We start from the raw sequence: 24,566 nt of genomic DNA on the forward strand, positions 1-24,566 counted from the left end.
TTTCGCTCAAACCCTCGCCCAATCTCTCTTGCAAGTGAGTTAGATGCACAATGAGGGTAAATGGAGGGAGATTGGGCTTTTATAACTTTATTTGAATTAATTTCATGCCCAAACCCACTTTACAATGTTTTTCCTTGACACTTTATAAACTTGACTTTTTGGTTTCCTTTTGTCCTGAAATTGACTGATTTGATGCTTTTCTTTGATAATTTTTTGCAGGGGTAGCATCTGAGGGATCTTGGCAAGGGAGCCAGGGTTACATGCTGTCCTTTGAATCATTTTGAATTTTTACAAAATTTACAAAATTTTTGAGAAATGACTTTGGCTTTAAAAACAGGGTTTTTAAATCCAAGGTGAAAATTAGCTGCACAAGATAGAATCTTTCGAAGAAACATTTTGAAAATCATCCCTCTGGCTTGCTGAGCACTTATTGACCTTCAGAGACATGACCTTGTAAACAAACTTGACCAAAACCCTAGACCTAGGAATTTGACCTCAAGACAAGACAAGACAAGCCTGAAAGAGATTAAGGACTGAAATGACTTTGATCCAGCAATGCCAAGAGGGGGACAAAAACACCAGCTCCTCCATCAGGGTTATGGCATGCCTAATGGAATGCAAAAATTGACACTGATGAGACACCTACTTATGCAAATGCAAAGAGCTTTGATCACTGATGGAGGGCTACAAGACCGACTCTAACAGAGTGCAACAAACTTTCATGAATAGAGAAATAAGGTAAAATCTGAACTAATAGCTTTTGGACTTGATGTATGGAAACTAGTATGTGATGGTTACTGTAAAGTCTCCTATGTGAAAGAACAACAATGGAATGCTAAAGCAAAATGTACTATGTATAACAATCTTCATACTAAGGATCTTGATACAGTAATAGACTTAAATTCTGCAAAAGAAACTTGGGATACATTGCAGCTCATGCATGAAGGAGATAGTAGTAGTAGTAGTGCAAAAAAAGAAAAGAGAAAGATGAAGAAGAAAAATCCATGTCAAAAGCAAAGTGTTCAGTTAAATGAAACCTCTACATGTGTAAGTGTACTTGACTTGCATGGGGAAAATACAAATGAAAAGTTAATTGAACATCAAGCTAGGCTTGACTTAGCATTGGCTGAAATAGAAAGACTGAGGAATGAGAGCAGAGACCTAAAGAAAATAGTGCAGATATGTTGTTATGAATATAGTTCATAACAAATAAATAAATAAAAATGAATGTAAATATTAAATATGAAATAATCAAAATAATGATTATGTGAAGTAGTCATTAAGTAAGTGAAAATGCATGTTTAAAAGACATGCCCAGTCGTGAAAGGCCACCTGCCTAGGTATATAAGCAGGGCCTCATTGTAACAATTCACATCACTTGTGTGTGTGTATATATATATATATATATATATATACAAATACCTTTTGTGTATTTTTACATTTAAGTCAACAAGCTATAAGTTTTATTTCTTCAGTGGTATCAGAGCAATATCGCATAGTATAATCATGCGAGTCTTTGAATGGTTCACCACACAATATGTCATTACGTTCACGTCCTAAATTAATGGAGCAGTTTAGTAAAATTCAAGAAGCATTTCAACGTTTAGAAAAATCATTTGCAGAAGTTAAAGTATGTTGAAATGCAATCGATAATAAGGAAGATAATAGCAACAATGAAGAAACGAAACAAGGCAAAGCAAGAGAAGAAGGTTTTGATCAGAATAGCTGAAGATGAAGATGTTGCAGAAAATGATCAAGATGATGATTCCGATGAAGCTGATATAGATCAAGATGAGAATCCAGATGAAGTTGATCTTAATGGGGATGAAGTTGCTGGTGTAGTGGATAGTCTTGACCATAATGAAATTTGTAATGGTTCAGATTCCCCTGGTTCTTTCCCATCGTGTACATTATCTGGTCAAGTAGTTGGAGTAGATGCATCAGACATGAGTCCAACTAAAATTGTTACTGAAGAGGTAATGAGGGAATGTAAGGAACTTCTTGAAATAATGTCTCTTGATGAATATATAGGTTCAAGGGAAGATCAATCTAATGAAGATGCAAAATTGTTAACACAATTAAGAATGAAGAATCTACAGAATGGGAAAACACCCTTCAAGATAATGTGGAAGAAGAATAGCTTGAGAAACAAGAAGATGAACAATATCATAAACAATCTCTGGTTTTGGAAGCATTGTGTGACCTGATAATTAGCATCATGGATGTGGATAAAAACATTTTTGATACTGATCAATCAATATCCCCCAAGGATTTCCAAGACCCCTAGGATGATGAGATTGTTGCAAAGTTGTCGATAAGGCAACATCTATCAAAATATGATGGTGGTTATGATTCACAGGCATTCACTGACTGGTGGTGAAATTGAAAATCCACTCGCTTTAGGAGTTTTCGATATGGTTTTCATAGAAGATATAGTGTTCGCAGTGTGGAACAATCGTGCAACAGTGACGACGTTTCAAAGAAATTCAACCAACATGGAAATATGTGAGTTTGAGGTAACAATAGGGGAGGAGTTTATAGTCAATATTTCTTACAACGTTAATGGTGATTCATTTCTTGTTCTAAAGCAACATATTAGTCGAGATATTAGAAGGAGCAAGAATCAACGTTTGAGCGTCAATATTGAAGTTGTGAGAAATGGGGATGCGTATTTAGGGTCAAAACATATTGATGATTGTTTATATTATGATGTGCCGAATAACAGAGCACTAGGTTATGACAAGACCAGAGATGTATTCATAATATACGACTTAATAAACTTCAAGCCTAAGCTTGAATTGTTGGATGCTACTACCTATATTGGAGATTTCTAGCTTTAGAGTGATCATAAGAACTCGTACTTGATGATGTTCAATAGGAATAACTGAAACAAGAATACCATGGCTCTGCAAAACGACTTTCTACTGGCATTTGTGGTTCTTGCTTCTACTCAAGAAAAGATGGTAAGGCAAATCATGATAAAGTAGTGGAACTGTCGCTCAAACAAATTGGTATTCCTCTAGAACTCCTGTTATTGATGGAGGAAAAGGTGGTTTTGAGCCAGTCAGATTAGGGCGGATTCTTGATCGTGTATGTTTCGAGCGATGGAATCAACAAGTTCCCCATGAATATCATCAGAACAAACATTAGATCCGACACTGTCCCTAGATATCTTTCCAGAACTCACAAGTCCTTCACTTTCAAGATCTAGGAAATGGTGCAAATATACAATTTCGGTGGACACCTTGTTAGGAATTTGGATGATCATTGTGTGGCCGTGAAACAAACTTCAAGTAATTTGACAACCAAGTTTAATACTCTGAGCTATGTTACGTATGATGAAGAGATCATAATTTCGTACTGCCATTCTGCTATGGGTTCCACCACTAATATAAGTAGCCTATGAATAGCGAAGTGCCTAGGAAAGATGACTAATGAGAAGCTGAAATTTGAAGTTATCACTTCTCTCACTTATGGCAAGGGCATTGAGAAGTAGCCTCCCATGGATGGGAAAAACAACTCTAACGGCAAATGCAGAAATCGAACAGACACAGTTGGATCATGCATACATAATACAAAGATCAAACAATTCCACATCTTGTCTGCTATCTTCTAGACTTTTGACCCGCTTGTCACATCGATTGTTGCAACCATGTTCTTCCTCACTGTCGTCTTGTTCCCCACCAAAACGCTACGATGGTTAAAATCCTAGTGCCAAATAGGTTGGGTCAAGTAATATCGTACGACATAGTTATGTTATATAATTATAGTTGTATTATATAGTTACTATATAATTCATTTAAATATCAATGAAATTTAAAAAGAATTATTTGATTATTATTTAAAAAAAGAAAAAAAAAAAAAAAATAATATATATATATATATATTTAAAAAAAATAAAAAGGGGGGGAGGGGGGAAGGGAAGGTGGAGGGGCAAGTGGGGGAATAGATATAACCCTGGGTTCAAGACAATGTTACCAGTCAATTATACAAGCTGAGCTACTAGCGATGTCGAGTTACATATGCCGAGATGACAATTTTTAGAAATAAGCTTTGAGGACAAATCTTTCGAAGAAGAAGGCAATGTTAATTCATAACAAATAAATAAATAAAAATGAATGTAAATATTAAATAACCAAAACAATGATTATGTTAAGTAGTCATAAAGTAAGTGAAAAGGCATGTCTAAAAGACATGCCTAGTTGTGAAAGGCCACCTGCCTAGGCATATAAGCAAGGCCTCATTGTAACAATTCACATACTTGTATATATATATATACAAATACCTTTCGTGTATTTTTACATTTAAGTCAACAAGCTACAAGTTTTGTTGCTTCATATGTGATGGGAGATAGCAAGAGTACAAGGAAGAAATTGTTAACTTGAAGGCACAACTTGAAGAAGCAAGGAGATTAGTAGAGGTTATGAACAACCAGTTGGATAAAAAAGAGGGACAGGGTCAAACGTTAAAAGCTGAAGTTGTCTTAGCAAATAATGAATAAGATAAAAAGAGCAGGCTATTTAAAGAGTTAGAAGAGGAGAAGGACTCCAAGAAGAACTCAGAAGAGAAGAACAATAACTCAAAGGCAATCATCAATGAAGATAAAACAAATTCAAAGTTAAATCTACAAGAAGCTAGTAGTAGCATGATTAAAACCAAAGACAAACAAAAAAAATAATAATGAAAACAATGAGGTGAAGAAAAGGTTCTTTGCAAAAAGGTCATTTTTTCCTAGAGATGAGTTGAACAAATTCAAAAGATATCAGAGTAGATTCTTTGCTCCTGGGAAAGATATTAAGTGTTTTTCTTGCCATGGACCTGGACATGTAGCAACAAATTGTAAGAGAGAGAAAGTCAAGGATTAATTAGAACAAGGTGGAGCAAGCAAGAATATTTTCTTAACCAAACAATCAAAGAAAGTTCCCTTGAGCAAGTAAGCAGAGAAAACAATCATCCACTAGGTACACAAATTATTTTTATGGTTACTGTTATTTGTGCAATGATTTTGGACATAAGGTTGTTGAATGCAAATTGTACATAAAGGAAAGTTTGAATGCAAGATGAAACACATCGTTTTCTCTGTTTCTTGACCACACAAGATGTTTTGTGTGGGATAATATTGGTCACAAATCCATAGACTACAAACTGCCAAATACCCTAAAGAACTTTAGATAGATGATGAAAGCCAATCAAAGAAGACTAACCTCTGAATTAAAAAGAAATGCAGACAGTAAAAGACAACCTACTAAAATATGAAAAAGAAAGAAAAAGGGAAACATGAAAATTCAATGACAAAATGAAGCAAGCATAACTCAAGGGGAGTTGCTCAAGAAAGAAAATGATGAATTTAGTTAATGTTAAAAGAAACACCATTTCAGAGGGAGAGCAGACCCAAGAATGCATTGAAATAAATAACAAATAGGAGATAAAATCTGTTAATTTTTCTTAGAGCTATATTGTTCTTTGCTTTGATAATTGCATTTCTTCATTTACACATTAAATTCACCCCACAACATCATAACATTATTAAGATTTACATCATTATTCAGTGACATGTAACTATGTAGAAAGAACACTATCATCATCAATGAAACAAAACATAAAGGAACAATAAAAGAAAAGCATTCACAAATAGAGACACCAGGATTGGTTGGAGACCAGGTTAATACCCTTTCAAATTCTTCTTCTTATTAGATTATTATTGAATAATTCAGCAAAAGAGAGCACACTGATCCATATCTTCATCCATAAACCTATCTAGTAAAATCAACTAAACAATATCCATGAGATGAACCCAACAATGTTAATACTCAACATCTTGTATCAGAAGCTTGAAATCAACTATCATTGTTTGCAGTCAACTGTCAAACCCTGCGGTCAATGAGCGAAAACTTCGGTCAACAGAAAATTGCACCTTTAGGTTCCAGTCGCAGGGAGGAAGTGGGTTTGTGAGTGACTGGGAGCTTTCAATCACTCCCTTGAGCCTGTAAGCCAACAACTAGTCGAATTTGTCCTTTGGTAAGCCTGCGACTGGAAAACAAAACCCTAGAAAAATATGCGTGAGCTTCGGACCCTACAATTTCACCTTTGTGCGAACTCATTTCTCCGTGGACCCGCCTCAGACATGTGCAAACCAAAAAAAAGAAAGAAAATAGAAGAATGATCCATGACGATGTCCAAATGATATGGAGGTCACTTGTATTTATAGCCTTCCAAGGGTGTCCAATTTGCTTTAGGGTCGACCTGATCAAATATGCACGTGGGTTTATAATTCAAAAATACACTTTCCCTTGTCCAATTTTGATGATCTTTAAGTCGATTTTGGTCCTCTTGAAAAGAGGAATTCAATGCAATCATCATATCCATCAAATGAGTTGTCGAAAGTGGAATTTGGCCCTAGTTGCCAAATTTTAACACTTCCTCTCAACTAGGGAGAATTCCACCTGCATCATGTCATGGGTATCCTATCATCAAATCATATCCAATCTCAAGTATTTCATCATCACGTGTCGTCACTATTCTTCTCTTGCTTATTCCTGCTTATCTCTTGATTGACCATGCTCATATGCTGAACATTCTCGAATCTAAAAGAATAAGAATTTGACATCGGAGGGGAACCTAAGCTACCACCCTTTATTCATTAGGGAGTCACTACTATCACCCGGAATCTTTGCGAACGGGGAGCCCAATGCTACCACCCAGGAAACTTCAACGGGGAGCCAAATCTACAACCCGCATCAACATCATAGAGCACATCTCTACATCGGGGAGCTTAGTCTCAACCCGGAACTAAATAGGAGAGAAAATCTCAACCCAAAAATCACATCGGGGAGCACATCTCAACCTGGAATATCGTGGGGGGGTTAATCATCTACAACCCCATGTCAAGCAATAGGTGATATAGGGGAGCACATCTCAACCCATCCTATTTCCTACCAATTTTCCCAATAATGATCCTCAAGAGTCATGTGGCAGAACACCTACATCATAATCTGATCTTGGGCGAGATATCAGACTTACCAAAAGGTAAGGATCACATGCCCCCAAGCCTCCTCAACTCAACATGTTGGCCAAATAGGGAGGGACAATTCCAACAAGTCCTGCTTGTGGGTATGATGCCTACTGGGGTATACTCTACAAAGACCAAGATAGGGGAACAACATCTCCAACCCTATGGGTAACAAATAGGGGTTATTCCTTATTGTCCAAAGATACCTCAACCTCAGGAGCCCTCCATCTCAATTCCTCCCTCTCACGGAGGCAACAACCATAAGCCTAAGCTTGTCTCGTAGAGAAACACTGTCTTGACAATATATGAAGGTATCTCAATCCTAGCTATATACGAGATTCTCTGCCAATCGAATCCACTCATTATTATCGCAATGTATCCTTGTCATATTCAAAACTTGCCCAAACAACTTTCTAAAGATCTTTTTCATCTTGCCTCACAACTGGTCATGCCAGCAACATTGTTCTCGACCTTGACCATGCTTAAAGCTACGAAACTCTCATCCAAAAATGGCATGGCAGATCTCATGCTAAGATAGCATCTAAATGCGCTCATCTTATTAATAACAACATCAACACATCCATGCAATCACATATCATAGGAAGAATATCTCAAACCAAAAAATTGGTCGTCCCATGCAGATATCTCGAAGGGTGTTCGGTGGCAACTCAATGTGTATGAAGCGTCTCAGTCATGAATACATTAAGGTTGTTTTACGCGAAACCTATATATATACAGAGGGGTGTACACATGGATCATCAATGCTTCAATCAACTATCGGTTGGCAAGTGAGGTTCAACAATGTCTCTTCATAACTTCTTGAAATTCAATTGATGTGTCCAAGGATTTTCATTTCCACTTTCCAAAAACTCTTCAATAGCTTCATGATATAGATTTCATTTTCCAAACTTCAGAAAGTAATTCATCATGCCATGACTCGGATTCCATTTGAACTTCAAAGGCCATCACCATCTTACTTTGATCATCAGAGGCTCATTTCCTATCAAGAATAAACCATCAGTATATAAAAACCAAAATCAAAGTCATACCTTGGACCACTTTTGAAGTAGAGGTTTGGATGGTCACATATTATTGGCTTCACCACATGACTGTCAATGCAAACATATCAGGCTCAGGGAGATTGCTTCATACAATACTTTCTGCAAACATAACACTTTACCAAACCATAAATCAATATTATGCAATCAAATCAACTAATTCAACTTATCAAAGTTTAGATGCCATATCAAATTTAATATCAAAATCATCAATATCATTGTAACGATTTTTTTTTGGATCAGGTGACAAGTAGAGCTCACATCCAAATATCAAGTTATAACTTCATCTATGTCATGCCAACAAATTGTCATTTACTAAGCAATATCAAACCAAACTTCATCAAGTCATCCTCATGATCATAATATAAATCATTTTTGTCACTAGATGTAAATGCATACATGGATACGTCATGCAGGTTCAATCCATTTATTGTGAGATTACTTCATACTAAATCACAATTGTTTATACTTCAACCATTATGCCAAGGACAATGAGGTTAATACAAAACCATTACTGAATACCAATATTAGTCACTGAAAGTTACTATGCTCACATAGCACTGTCATCAAGGAAAATCATCATATATCATGTCAAAACCCTAATTTGTTAACACAATGAATTCAATTAGTCCATAACTCAAAACATATCAAGTATCATGTCAAAGTCTTATCATCATCAATTATCAATATTGCTCATCTATATTAATCAACCAGATTTTGTCAAACCCTTGCAATTATTATCAAATATTGTCACACACTAGCTTCAATTGTTAAATCATAATGACAAATTGATATGCATATTTTTTTCACCTACAAACACAATTTTAGTCAATACATTCACATTCTCTATAGTAAGTCAAACATTCAAACTTCCCTGCTCATAGGACATTATGATGTATGCTCCATATCTGTAAGACTGTCATAATGTTGGTGCATTATTGATTTTATGAATAAGGATTTAGCTTTGTGACCTATAAGCATAATCACACCCATAGCCTTTCTTCCATGCGATTGAGAGGCTAAAATCGTACCCTCAAGCTTGCTTGGTTGAGGCTTAGAGTAAGGAAAAATCTTTCTTCTTAGACCAAAACTTGTTGCATATCAACAATATCATATATTTGTCCATTCATGCCCATAAATCATACTTCAACAGTAAATAATATTCTATACATATGCAAATGATAATAGGTGTAGGGATTTTATGAAGAGTTTCTCCCTCTTAATGAGCATTCCCTACAACCATAAGTCATCAACCTGTCTATAATATTACCATGCATCAGCAAAATTGTTAGATCATAAAATCAAGCTATATTATGTTCTAAAACATATATTCATCATGGTCATAACATGTTAGCATCAACTACTTCATCATTACATCATGACATCAATCTTTCATCAAGAGTTAGTGTCAAATAGATAATAGGAGTATACTTCAAGAATCATGATCACAACATCACTTCTTTATCACATAACTCAATCCATCAAGTCAGGGCATTCAATTTTACCATATGTCATAATTACTAAGCTCATCAAAACTTAACCATGGTCAACAAAAGATCTTGAATATCAATACTTCTATCATTATGGTTATCATGCTTATCACAAACATTATCAATAATATCAAGCTACCATATATAAGAATCAATGTGCAAGCCAAAAATAGTATATGTTAGCCAAATATCAAATATACCAATGTATCAAAAATCAATATTTCTAAGTAGCTTCATAGAATCAAGAAATTCATCATGTCTAAGAAGTAAGATACTTGTTCAATACCAAGTGCACCATTTCATCATAAGAACCATGAATCCAAATGAATTTCATATGCATTATTAAGAAGACATTCTCATCATACCTTAGGGCTTACCTTGCAATCCAATATTACAGTTGAAACATAACATTGAAACAATATACCATGCATACCTTGTAGTATTCAAATACCTGTGCACCTTCTTATTTTACATAGGCAACTTGTAGCACTTTGTCACCTTTTCATGAGGTGCCTCTTTACCTTTTATGAAGTTAGCTCCTCTCTTCCTGCACTAGCCATTATCCTTGAGAAGGATCCACTTATCACAACTCATCAGGAGATTAGAAGCATCCAAATAATCAAATATACATGCAGGAAGTATATGTAATAATCAAAACAATAATCAGATCCATAAGTCTAAAAGTAAAGACATAACGAAGGATCATAAATCGAAAAGTACTTATCTTCAATGAGAGGTGATCATCTCCCTCTTGAACCAACCTTCAAGATCCATCATTGTCCATTGTCCTTATAACAATGTTGCCTTCAATATTTCAACCAACTTTATCAACAACCAAGCCTAATAGAGACTATCCCATCTAGGGCTTCATTAAATCTAACAAAAGTGCTTGAACATATTCACATTAGTCATGCTAGGGTTTTTAAATTGCATATCTCAAATATTTTCCATAAACCAAGGTTTCTTCCAAACCCTAACCTCATAGTATCCATCAAACCTTAATAACCAAATTGTCTAAGGTTTCCTTCAAACCCTAGAATTCTTTTAGGTCTCCTCCATCCTCTCTTGCTTCCATCAATGGTGTCATCATAGGGGTGATCTCCATGACTTTTCTTGAGCCCAACTTTAATACCATGTTAATTTTTTTAGGGCTATATTATTCTTTGCTTTGATAATTTCATTTCTTCATTTACACATTAAATTCACCCCACAACATCATAACATTATTCAGATTTACATCATTATTCAGCGACATATGCAATTATGTAGAAAGAACAATGTCATCATGAATGCACCGGAATATAAAGGAACAATAGAAGAAAATCATTCACACATAGAGACACCAGGATTGGTCGGAGATTAAGACAAAACCCACTATGGAGGAAACCCTTTCAAATTCTTCTTCTTATTAGATTGTCATTGAATGATTTAACGAAAGAGAGTACAATGATCCATATCTTAATCCATAAACTTATCCAGTAAAATCAATTAAACAATATCCATGAGATGAACCCAACAATTTTAATACTCAACATCCTATATTAGAAGCCCAGAATCAATTGTTATTGTCTGCGGTCAACGAGCGAAAACTTTGGTCAACAAAAAATTGCAACTTTAGGTCCCAGTTGCAGCGAGGAGGTGGGCATGCGAGTGAATAGGAGCTTTCAGTTACTCCCTTGAGCCTGCAAACCAGCGACCAGTCGAATATGTCCTTTGGTAAGCCTGCGACTGAGAAACAAAACCCTAAAAACATATGCGCGAGCTTCAGACCCTACAATTTCACCTTTGTGCGAACTCGTTTCTCCACAGAGCTGCCTCAAACCTGTGCGAGCTAAAAAGAAAAAAGAAAATAGAAGAATGATCCATGATGATATCCAAATGAGGTGGAGGTCACTTATATTTATAGCCTTCCAAGGGTGTCCAATTTGCTTTTATGGCTAACCTCATCAAATATGCACATGTGGGCATATAATTCAAAAATACACTTTCCCTTGTCCAAATTTGATGATGTTTAGGTCGATTTTGGTCCTCTCGGAAAGAGGAATTCAATGCAATCATCATCTCCATCAAATGAGTTGTCCAAAGTGGAATTTGGCCCTAGTTTCCAATTTTATCAAAATCTACACTTGAAATATAACAAAGAGCAAAGATAAACTTATTTTAAGGATGTTGCTAAGACTAAAGGGAGATATTCTACAAGAGATGGGAAAAAACTTGATGAAAAACCACAGTAACCAGGTTTTTTTTTTTCCTCTGCAAAATGCAACAAGGGTCTAAGGTTTGTTCAATGACATTATCTCTTGATGGACTCTAGATTACAATAAAAATGACAATGAAGAAGCAACATTTGAGCCATCTTTGTGTACTGAGACATATTTCGTAGTTCATTGATAAATATCAAATTGACTACATTGCTCACTATGCAAATACAAATGCAAGCAAGCCTACATATAGAAGGCCAATACAAGTCATGTGAAGGCCAATCAAGCTTTAAATGGTGCTACTATGTGTGTGCATTCAGATGAATTGTGGGTTCCAAGTGTGTGTTTTAAGTTTCTTTCATGCAGATGAATTGGGGTTGTCGAAGTATACAAATAGAAAAAAGAACTAGACAAGATGATCGACTAAACATATGATGGGCTATCGGCAAGCAAACAAAGAAAATATCGAAAGCAACCAGAAAGTGAAAATAAATCGAATCATCCCTAGAGTCCCTCTTCAATAAAATGCTGGAAAGAACTGAAGAATCTCCCAGGTCCAGTTCAAAGAAGAGAAGTACCCTGCAAAGAGTGCTTGATGCAGCTCGTGTCGTTGTGCTTGATCCACCGAGAAAAAAAAAATTGGAATCTTAGGCACTCAATGGGCATTGCATGCAGTTACTGCATTCAGACCAACAACTTTATTCATACAAAGTTATTTTTTTTGCTTTCATACACGAAGAAGGAATTCAGTGCTTCGATTGATGTTCGGAGGGAATGCCATGTAGATTGCCACGAGGGAATACCCACGGGACATGCTTTGTCGGAAAACATCGGTTGGACGCCACAGAGTCATCGTTTGACTATTATATCGATGAATTTGGCACCATGGCAACAATGGTATTAGAAGAATGTGGACATGAGCAGAAATGATGGTATGTATTTTTCAAAGTTATGTGTTTCAAGGATATGGTATTCTCCAATGCAATGCAGATTAGGAGGGACTGAATAGCCTGGAGCATTACACAATCTCAGCATACGGTAGCCTGGAACGTTACACTGAGACGACTAGCATTGCAGGGGAAGTTATAAACTAGAGGTGATGCCAAAACCGTACGTTGAGTGGAAGTTGCCTAAATAAAGAGCGTTACATTATCATTATGTTATTACAATGATCGTGGACAGGAGATAGGGTTGACAGAGATGACAGGAATTGCAGAAGCTACAGGGGCGTAGATGATAGATTTGGTAGGAGAAGTGACAGATTACAATGGCAGAGAATGGACAGAATGCAACGCTGCTCAGACCACAAAGGCCACAGAGAGAGGTTATTTAGATCATGCAAAGTGCGTGTGTTACTGCTGGAATATATCTATCTGTGCGCTAAATGCTTGATTATAGTGCGTTGAGATGATTCATATGGAGTTATTGGTAAATATAGTGCAATCGATACAATATTATTAATTGCATTGAATTATTTATTGGCAGCAGACATGTCGAACATATATGATTGCAGCACAACATGCGTTATTTATCTTGGGTTATATATCCATTGCTGAGATTATATATTGGCGTTACAACTTTTTGCATTATGGAATATATCACATAGCACGTTATATATATGTATGGCGGCATATACATCTGACGGGTTTTGATATATTATGACAGCGGTATCATTGCTACACAGAGTTACGGCTTTGGCATAAAATTATTATATTGATAACCGCCATTAATATGTTATATTAACGATATTCGATATTATGGGATGTTATACAACCATGTGTTATATACATTCCAGAGTTATATTCTATGGTGAATGCTATTATGGTCGATGCTATACCGCCTAATGTTATACATTCCAGGGTTATATTCTATGGTTAATGTATGCGTTGGTTTATGTTACAATATATGCCCAACGATTACTATATATTATGGTACGATAACCATGGTATAACACACAATAACGATAGTTGCATGATTACGACAGCCACATGATATATATTGATGACTTGATAACAAGAATTCGTTGATATATTCAAAAGTACAATGCGTTATGGCTCAACTATATGATGGAGCAATATTTACTCTTTACCATACAACAACTTATACAATATGGAAAACAGTGTTGTTCAAAACATGGAGTGCATATGGAGTTAATTGTATCATGGCAGTGTTATCATTATCATTATCGTTATATCATGACAATCGTTATTCATATAGCAGAGTTAATACATTAATTAGATCGTCAACGTCACATTGCAGATTACAGTGATGGATATTAAAATCACTTAGTGGCGTTATATTGGCAAAGGCGTTTTCCACGTTTGTCCAGCGTTGGTGAATAATATCTTGGTGAATACGTTGGTGCATAACGATAATTGTATATAACGCGGCCTTTAGAAGTAAAAAAGGTTGGTTCAATTTGCAGACCACCTAATGAATAATAAGCCCAACGCAATTATGCTCCTCAGAGACTTGCGAGATCCACTTGCAATCTCTTTAACTGAAAGTTGTCTCCGAGCTCACTAGAAGGATTAGAACAAACCAATTCGAGATGCAAGGCATGGAAGAGTCCACACCATTGCAATATTCATATTGCATTTACGAGGATTCGAACTACGACTCTTGCTCTAGAACTTATGAAGTTATGTAGTTATCGGCATTCCCATGAGAAAACTCATATGAACTGAATAATTCACATAGGATACCTTTCGGCGCAGCTTCTTGATTCTCCATAGATGTTATCTGTCTTAACGCTTTGAGAGGAAATGTTTTGGTCATGAAATATGTGAAACTATGTACTGCAAATAAAAGTGAAAATGGGAATTACTATATAGTTTCAGTGCACACTGCTACTATCTACGAATGAATCTAAACTCTCAAAAATGTTCATATTAAAAGACTTGTGATATTCCTTCGTTGTCTAAACAAATAGTTTGAAAAAGTAATCTCAAGGAAATCGAAAACAGTTGCACCTGCATTTACATCATCTTTAGTTGTTGTTTGAACTATATTTCAACGTCATGAGAAAGATCTTACAAATAATGAGATGTTCTATCCGTGTACGTTCCATGATACTCGTGGAACGCATGAAAACAATGTGTAGAAGATTATAAGAACCCCAACTCTATACTTCCACAACTTCTTGTGGCATTAGCGTTGAACTTGTTGTGGCTGGTGTCATTGCTTAGCTTCAAATTCTCATGGGGATCTATGCTAGGTGTAGATATATGTTCTCATGGTGGTTTTCGACAGAAAGTTATGCATGTGCAAGAAACTCAAGTCAAATGTTGCATTGATAATTTTTATGTGTTACCTTGAGTGAAATTTCCTTTGCTCCCGCCATTGTAACCTTTCCACGGAAAAAGACAAATAATGAGAACAATCATACAGCGTCAGAGCAGCAAGCAATCCTAAAATTTCTTTTTTGTGATTTGTTGCAAGGACCAATCAATATCGTTGGCCTATCTTGCACGGTAGCCCATGGTAGACATTGGCGTTCAGAATTTTGAGTATCGAAATTATTTAAATGGGTTGTTGGACAATAGTTTTACATGCACCCGGGTCAACAAAATGAATCCTCTTACACCGTATTGAATGTTGCGGTATTGAATGTCGTCTGACGATGAATATGACTTATGGGTTCCAAATCTAATTTCAGCAAAAATTCACAAAAGTCTCTGGATATAAAACGAGGTAATTATGTTTTTCATGGAGGAAAGTGAAGAGAAAGAGCTTTAGAAGCAGGCAACAAAGTCACATGTATGATTTACAAGTTTCTTTAAGAGCAAGTCCGCACCCTTCGAAAATCTTCTCAGCAAAATTGCAAACTATTCATGCATTATTAACCACAACTTCTTCCGTCAATATTGTTTGCATGGTTATATTAATTCGACTGGTATATATATATATATATATCACTTTTTGCATGATTAAATTAATTTTGATGGGCAAAAAATATTATAAGGAAGGAAAGAAAGAAATAAATAAATTATTTTAATGTCCATCAGGCTAAAGATAGCCTATGGGACAGATTGCTTCTTCATTTGCTTGACGGCCCTTTTTCCTGTGAAGCTTCAAAATAAATGCTTCTAGCTTCTCGACAAACCCCTCGCTAAATAGATTATCCCAAGAGTTAGGTGTCAGCATATTTGACAAACCCCTCGCTAAATAGATTATCCCAAGAGCTAAGTGTCAGCATATATGCCTTTCCCTATTGTCTTTGAAGGCCTCACATTCTAAAATAAAATGTTTTTCTGTTTCCACTTTTCCGGAAGAACAAAAAATGCATACTCTTTCCTCCCACACTTCTTTTGGCCTTTTCCAGCGCCTTGTTTCACAACAAAGTTGATGAGAATTAGTCTTTAACTAAGCAATAAAATTTTATCTCTCCAAGAAATATTGGCATCTATGTATGCTTTTGGTTGATGACTATGAGTGAGATTAAACACTTCAATATAGTACTTTTTCTTTCTTCCTAGCTCCTTATCCCAAGTACACTTGTGGAACTTTTCCATAACAAAAGCTTTTATCTCTTCGCTATTTATAGAACACGTGTTCAAGCAGATACCCCCTTTACTAAACCATTTGTTATTTTGATGCATCCAAGTTTTTTTGCTCTTGCACAATCTATTATTAAAGACAACCTTAGGCCATCTACCTTCTTCCATTTGTTCAATTTTTTTTAAATACCTTATGACTTGTACCATAGCAATTGCTTCAATAGGAGCAGTGCCTGTTTCACTTAACAAGATAGCACAAGGAACTGCACTTTTAATCTTGAATTTGTTTGTAATCAAACACTTCTGATTTTTCTCAATTTGTCTTCAATGCATGTCGGATGTACTACTGGCCCATAGTTCACAACCATAGAGAATCACCAGAATCACTAGAAGCCCAAAAAGAGTTTGAGTGGTTTTCCAGTCCCATAACTATTCCTCTCTACACCTATTTTGAAAAGCATAAACTGCTTTCCAACCCCCCAAAGCTCTTTTTTTTCTACAACCATTCCAGCTTAGATTTTTGTTGAAGTCAATTCCGAGGTATTTGTAATCCACAACTTCTTCCAGAATGTTGCCTTCAAAGTAGAACTTGTGCTGGCTATATTTTTTTTCTTAGAGAAAACCACTACTTTCGTTTTGCTGATATTGACTTGCATTCCACACTTCTGCAAAAATGCTCAAGGGATAGTATGTGCTCTTGCAAACCAAGAGCCGATTTAGCAATCAGAATAAGGTCATCTATATACAAAAGAAGCCTTATAACAAACTTGCCCAAATAGATACGTTCACCCCCTTGCGAATTTAATCACTCTTCAAGCTTGTCGATATATAAACCAAAAAGGGTAGGAGACAGCGGGCAACCTTGCTTGACCCTTATATTGCCTCTAAAACTTTCAGAAATGTCTGCTGAAGTTCTAATTATGACTTTCACCTTTTCATACAACACATCCACAACTGCTCTCAAATGTTTAGGAACCCCAATTTCCTCCATTCTGTGCCAAAGCTTATCCCTAAGAACTGAGTCAAACGCTTTTCTGAAATCAACAAAGCAACAAAAGACTTGTTCCTTTTTCTCCCAAACTTTTTCAATGATGTGCCTTAAATTTATACAATGATCAACTGTAGAATGTTTAGGTCTAAAACCTGCTTGCTCATTAGCACGCTTATCTCTTTCTTCTGCCCACTTGCTAATTTTGTTTTCTAGCATGCTTCCAAATAGCTTTGAAAACAAAGGGTTTATCATGATGGTCCTATAATTGGAGGGATTATTGACGTCACCGCTCTTGAAAAGAGGTATTGCCAGACTAGTTGTCCAATCTGTGGGGAGCCCCTATTGTATGATGTTGTTGAAGATTTTTGTAATGTGAGGTGCAAGAATCTTTAAGCCCCACTTTAGATATTCTACTTGGAGTTCAGCTAAGTGTTTTGCTTTTCCAACACCCAACTTCTTGATACCCATCTCTACCCCTTGTACCGTGAAGAGTTCAGTATCAGTGTTGACCAAGGGGGGAGGGTCAACCTTGGAAACCTGCTCATAGAGTAAGGAAATTTCTCTACTGGAATTTGTGATTAACTCCTAGGATGGGGACAAGGAAGTCAATATGGGAAAAGAAAAGAGGATTCACTAAACAAACAAGAATTGATGGACATGCAAAATTCTTCTAATGGGTTTTGTTCTCTTCTTTGAATACCTAGGAAATTTTCATCACTAAAGTGAAATTGTTGTAGTCTAAAGCATTCTTCATGACACTGGCAACTGTTATGAATGTTATGTTTTTATAGGCAAACAAGGAGAGCACTAGTATTGCAACTCATGTTCACACTGTATTTAGAATATCCGAAGTTGTTGAACCTTATATACGCAGAAGACGCTGTGAGGGGCATTATAGAATTTGTTAAAACACCAAATATGTTCCAATGCAACTGACTTGATATGAGATGGAAAGTATTCATTGGTATATCGCTTGTCACAAATTTTTCCTTAGTTAAAGATTAGATTCTTATTCGGAACCTCAAGCTACAAATTCCAAATTATTGAAAATCTATGGTCTCATCCACAAAGATTGCATAACAAAAATATAGTTGATGTCTCTTGCCAATCTTGCTTCCAAAGGATTTGGAGAAATGGCGGAGATGTGCGGTTATAGATGATAAGGTGGAATTTTGAATTGTTTGAGCAATCATTTTAAATTGTAAAATGGATTTGAGGAATGCCATTGAAACTTAGCATCCTTTATTTCAACAGTTCTCTGCAAATATCCATATACGAGTGAAATAAGCTTAAAATTCAAGGCTAAATTCGAGGGTTAGTTGCACACAATGTTGTCCTTACTAGATGGTATGAGAATAGAAAAGCACATTATATTTCTTACACCTTCACCTTCAAAAGAATGTGCAAATCCCAAGTTTAAAAGTGGATTCAATGCAAGTATGCTTAAAAATAATACACTTGTTTCTTTGGATTTATTCGATGTATGCATAATGATGAATGATATGATGCTCATAGTGTCATGAGGCATCAAAACATTGCAAGAAAGGTTGTTGTTGGATTTAACAGTTCAAAACATTGGAGCCTCAACATGCAAAAACCTATATGTACAAGGTGATATGAAACCAAATAATGGGTGGTATTACTAAACCTTAAGCTTGATAGTTGTTTGATGAAAAAGTCGATGGTGAACCTATGCCAAAAGAACTAGAAGAATTTGTGCAATCACTGAATATCTCCTTGTTATTTTCCATTGTGAACCATACCCTCTTGCCATTGATGTCAAAGAGGGAGGTAAGCAAAGGTAAGGATGACACTTCTCAGAACGAAAGGGGAGGATCAATGTTTTTCCATCAATGCCAAAGGGGGAGATTGATGACATTATTGTCATTGATGGCAAAGGAGAAGCAAAAGAGTAGCAAAGGCATAGGAGCAACAAGGTATGTTGCATGGATATTTGATAGCAAGATATGAAGGTGATGGCAAAAAAAACAACACGAACAACAAAGACAAAGGAGCAACAACAAGGAAAAGGAGCAACATGAGTAACAAAAGAAGCAAAGGAACAACTAGGAATAGTCAAGGCAAAGGAGCAATAGCAAGGAACACTAGAAGAACAACAACGAAGAATGGAAAGAAGAGCAACAACAACTTAACAAAGATATGTCATTCAGAAACAAGAAGAGCAACAATAAAAACACATAGATATGGCATTGTGTGTACACTGTATTGAAGGGATTTTGTATTGTAGGAGCAACGAGGTATGCAAAGGAGAAGATATGTACGCTAGATGTTGCATATGTTGTTATAGTTGCAAAGAAACAAATTATGCTTGGTATGTTTGATGATAGCAGAACAACAAAGCAACAAATACCTTGATGGCTTGGCAAAGCATTGATGCTTGCATGTGTGGTGTATAAGGCTGATTTGAAGACTAGTTGTTGGAGAAAATTGTTGTGATGCAAGGAAAGACTCCATGAAATCAAACGCAAGGCTGCTGAGACAATGACATGAAGATGTTGTGATGCATGTCCAAGGCAAAGGCAAAGATGTTGCATAGATTTTTGCGACACATTAATGGAAAATGTTGTTATTGATCATGAGGAATGAATGCTCAATTATATAGTCATAGGTTATTCCTATAATGTTACATGATGTTGGCATTATATTGATGAATTTAATCAATACATGTGGATGAAAATAATATTGGGTGGAGCATTAATTTTTGTGTTCTCATATTCAAAATATGAAGAGTTTGGAAATAAATGAGTGGAAGGTAAAGAGTCAAGTCAGTTCACTTCATATTCTTATGTGAAATACAAACAATCAGCGAACTATCTTTACAAAATATGTGCTTTTGGAAGGCAAGGAGAGGTTAGAGAGTTGGACAATGTGTGAGAGCTGATTAAGGTGTTATGCATTAGTTAATTGGCACATATGAAGCTTATGTGACACAGATTTGAAGGGAACAAGAGGCAAAGATGAAGATGGAGATATGCATAATTAATGACAAAGTAAACCAACACATTGTTGTTTCTTGTTTGCATCAGTGGATTGTAGTCTCCTTTCAAGTAGTGGCTTGATAAATATCAGGTTGGAGCCTGTTGAGGTAGGAGCTTCCTGTGGGTTGTATCCTACAGAAAACGTACAGGAGTTGGAGCTTCCTTGCATGTTGCAACTTGCAGAAAATTGAGGTAGCAGCCGCTTGTGGGTTGGAACCTACAAATAATCAGATGTAATAAAGGAGTAGGAGCTTCCCTCTCCATCAAAATAATAAAAAAATCATGGTTTTCTCCCTGTATGGGTTTCCACTTATATCTGGTGTCAATATGTGTTGTTATTATGTGTTGATGTGATGTTTTGGTTTGTGTATTACTTGTTCACATATTTGATCTGTTGGTCATTATTGGTAAGTTCCTCATTTAATGTTTGAATTAATGAGTTTTAAAGAAAATAACTAAATATCCATGAATGTACTAAACTGATGCACCCCACTTCCCCTCTCTCAGTTTAGCCAAGTTTTCATCGTTCCTCTTTTACTTGATCTTTTTCCTTGATTTCTTGACTTTCGTTTTTTATTTCTTCTTGTTCCTAACTTCAGATCGAACTTCTTTCTTGTGTGTTTGAAATGGTAATAAGAGAGGTCGAAGTTGCTTCTATATATAGGCTTTCCATGAGGTTGATTACCCCTCTCTAGGTTGACTTCTTGCTGGTAGGGCCGACTTGTACTAGGAGGCATAAAAGGATTTTCTAGACTAAAAATAATATATTTTTTTATGTCACAACTTGCCCAATAAGGTCTTATACAAATAATAAAGACTCTTTTGACTCAAGAAAAATATTTTCTTGACTTAAAAAACCCTAGAAACATGAAGAACATGCTTGATCTAATTAACCAACAAAATAGAGCATTAAACCTATGCTTAAAACAATAATTTTTTTTTCTTTTTTTTTTCTTGTAACATAAGATATACATAATGACATGAGTACATTGACAATTATGAAGATCGAAACTAGTTACATTTTCTAACAGAATTATCCTCATTCAATCTTTAATTTAGTTTCATCAAGTGTTAAAAAAACAAATCTATCAAAATGCAAACCTTTCCTCAATTTTTACACTTAAAAAAATATATGCCATGAAAAAAGCAATCCTTCATAATATAGCCTCCACTGCCAGGCACAAATATTTTGTCATTTTTATTGATGATTTCTCAAGGAAGTGTTGGATCTTCTCCATGCTGAACAAAGATGATACATTCTCCAAATTCATAGAATTCAAAGCACTAGTTGAGAAAGAAACCAACAAGAAGGTGAAGGCTCTCATAAGCGATAATGGAGATGAGTATGTTTCGAATGAATTCAAAAATTTATGTGCGAAAGAAGGCATTCGAGAGAGTTGACAACACCCCACAACACACAGTAGAATGGGGTGGCTGAGAGAAAGAATCGTAGCATTGTGGGAGTTGCGAAAGCTATGTTACATGACCAAGGCTTGCCTCTGCATTTGTGGGCTAAGGCATGCGACACAACAGGGTACTTGCAGAACCGGAGTTCTCATTAGATTCTTGGTATGATTACACCGGAGGAGGATTTCTTGGGGAGGAAGTCGGATGTGTTGCACTTCAGGATTTTTGGAGCCTCTGTTTACTGCCATGTCTCCAAATAATCAAGGAAGAATCTTGAGCCAACAACAGAGTTGGGGTATTTGTGGGTTACACAGAAACTCCTCGCAACTATCGTGTGTACTTGCCATTCCTAAGAATGACAGTTGTGCGAATGGATGTAAAGTTTGATGAAGAGAAAGAGACGCAGTGCGCTCTTAAGAGGAAGCTTCAGATCCCACCAGAAGAAGAGATTTTAGTTCCAAAGGAGGAGCCTCAGGAAGTTGTGTAACAACCAAAAATTGAGGAGTAGAGAGTGGAGACATCTATTCAAGCAGAACCATCCAGAGAAGGCAGAAAAAGAACCAGGGAAGTTGATAAACTTGTGCAAGATGCAAGGGAGAATGCTAGAGCTCCTTCAAATTTGCGTAGGCAGAGAAGGTCACCTGAGAGGTATATTAGATACATGGCTCTAATGACTGAGCTTGTAGAGTCTGAGCCATCCTCTTTCGAGGAAGAAGAAGAGAAACCTGTATGGCTTGATGCAATGGTGGAGGAATACATATCCATTGTAAAGAAAAGTTTTTGGGAAGTGGTCCCAAGACCGAAAGATAAATCAGTTGTGGGCTTGAGATGGATCTTCAACGTTAAGCATGCAGCAGACGGAAGCATAAAGAAGTATAAGGCCAGATTTGTGGCCAAAGGATTCTCTCAAGCTGAGGGAATTGAATATGAGGAAACCTTTGCTCCTGTAGCAAGGTATTCATCCATTAGAGCAATTCTTGCTCTGATAGTGCAGATGGGGTGGAAGATCTACCATATGGATGTAAAAACAACATTTCTCAAAGGGGTTATTGAGGAGGAGGTGTACATCGAGCAACTAGAAGGTTTTGATACATTTGATCAAGAGTCTTATGTGTGCAGACTCAAGTGAGCGTTGTACAATCTACAAGAAGCACCCCAAGCTTGGTACACCAAGATCGACATTTATCTCACCGGTTTGGGCTTCACCAAAAGTGAAGTGGATGCAAACCTCTATCACATCTTGGTAGAAGGTAAATTTCTTATTATTGTCTTATATGTTGATGATTTGATTTTGACTGGTGATGAGCAACTGATTAGATCTTGCAATGAGGACCTTGCAAGGGAATTTGAAATGAAGGACATGGGTCTCATGTATTACTTCCTCGGGTTGGAAGTATGGCAAGGCGATGGGGAATTATTTTTGTCTCAAGGCAAGTATGTAAATGAGATACTACAAAGATTTTGCATGGAGAGTTGTAAGCCCACAAAGACACCTCTAGCAACTAACTGGAGAAAGGAGGATGCCACTTCAGGTGAGGAAGTGGATGCTACTATTTTTCAGTGGTTAGTGGGTTCACTAATGTACGTTGTGAACAAACAATCAAATATGTGTTATGTAGTCAACCAGCTAAGCCAAGCTATGGTTAGGCCAACTAGATTATTTTCTAAGGCAACTAAGCATCTTTTATGGTACCTCAAAGGCACTACCCAGTTTGGACTATGGTATTGACAGAAGAGAGAGTGAAGTTGTGTGGCTTCACAGATGCAGATTGGGCAGGGAGTCCATCCCATCGAAAGAGTGCATTAGGTGGAATTTTTAGTGTTGGGTTCGCAGCGGTTTCCCGGTACAACAGGAAGCAAATATCTATGGCACTCAGCTCGATAGAAACAAAATACATGGTTGCAAGTCAAGCAACATGTGAGGTGACCTGGATGAGAAATATATGTGGAGGACTGTTTGGTCAAACAATGGATTCAACTGTGACCTACTACGATAATCAGAGTTGCACCAAGCTCTCTGAGAATCTTGTATTTCACAATCAATCCAAGCATATCGATATTCGGTATCACCATTTGCAGAACTGTGTAGAGAAGGATAATGTTGCTACAATACATTCCAACAGAGGAACAAGATGCTGACATTTTGACAAAGGCTTTGTCAAGAGGGAAGTTTGAGTTCCACAGATGCAGGATAGGGGTGGTTGATAATCCATTTCTTGCTGACAGGGAGTGTTGAAAAATGCAGCAATAAATTCTCAATTTGATTTTGTCGTGATTAAATTGAGAAAATTCCAATTTCCACATTAGCAGACAACTTGGATGCAGTTAACTTGTGTGATATGACTTGTGTCACCCAGTGTACTCAGTAAATTCGATTTGGAGGACTTAGAGTTTAGTTAAGCATAAGTGATTGCTAATTTGTAGCAATCAAGGTCAGTGATATCAATTTGTTTTCAATTAAACTAGTTCCAACTGTTGGAGGAACTAGTGGAAGGTCAGTGGTGCAGTGAGACTTCAACCTAACTCAGTGATCATCCAGTTAACTAATCAATCAACCCAAAATAGCTAGTGCATGTAGAGAATTCGAGTTCCCAAATTGTGGTGGAGATTCCAAGGCAGTGTAACAATAGTTGTAGACTAGTCTTGAGTGTACAAGTGTTGCATGTAGTCAGACGATCAACCTTGGTGAATTACGCAATCAATTTGAGGAATTTCCTAAATAATAGGGCCCTAATTTCTCATGGATTTGTGCAAGGAAATAGAGGCTCAAGCAGAGGTAGAAATTTACTAAGTCTGGGTCAAAGTTTCCTAGTGAGCAGAGAGATAGGTTATTCACTTGCAGGTTGTGCTCAATTGAGCAAAGCAATTGTAATACATCTCTATTCATCAGATTAATGCAAGTAGGCATAGGG

General features: G+C 36.5%; 1 protein-coding gene across 6 annotated transcripts in view; it reads right to left on the minus strand.

Annotated features, from left to right (window-relative positions):
* The window catches only part of LOC149183493 (uncharacterized), a 467,968-nt gene that overhangs the window by 133,375 nt on the left and 310,027 nt on the right, over positions 1 to 24,566 (minus strand). The window contains exon 8 of one of the 6 annotated variants that reach the window (XM_089417148.1): positions 8,949 to 9,325. The exons of 2 other annotated variants lie outside the window; for them this stretch is intronic. In XM_089417148.1, the coding sequence (XP_089273274.1) occupies positions 9,267 to 9,325 (59 nt within the window). In that variant the 3' untranslated portion in view covers positions 8,949 to 9,266. Of the gene's footprint in view, positions 1 to 8,948; positions 9,326 to 13,880; positions 14,557 to 24,566 lie in introns of those variants that run through there. 3 more of the 6 variants (XM_089417151.1, XM_089417144.1, XM_089417146.1) reach the window with 3 other exon arrangements.

Source organism: Pinus tabuliformis, chromosome 3_2 (assembly GCF_031772625.1).
Source record: "Pinus tabuliformis cultivar Carrire ecotype Pingquan chromosome 3_2, CPIR1, whole genome shotgun sequence".
Lineage (NCBI taxonomy): Eukaryota > Viridiplantae > Streptophyta > Pinopsida > Pinales > Pinaceae > Pinus > Pinus tabuliformis.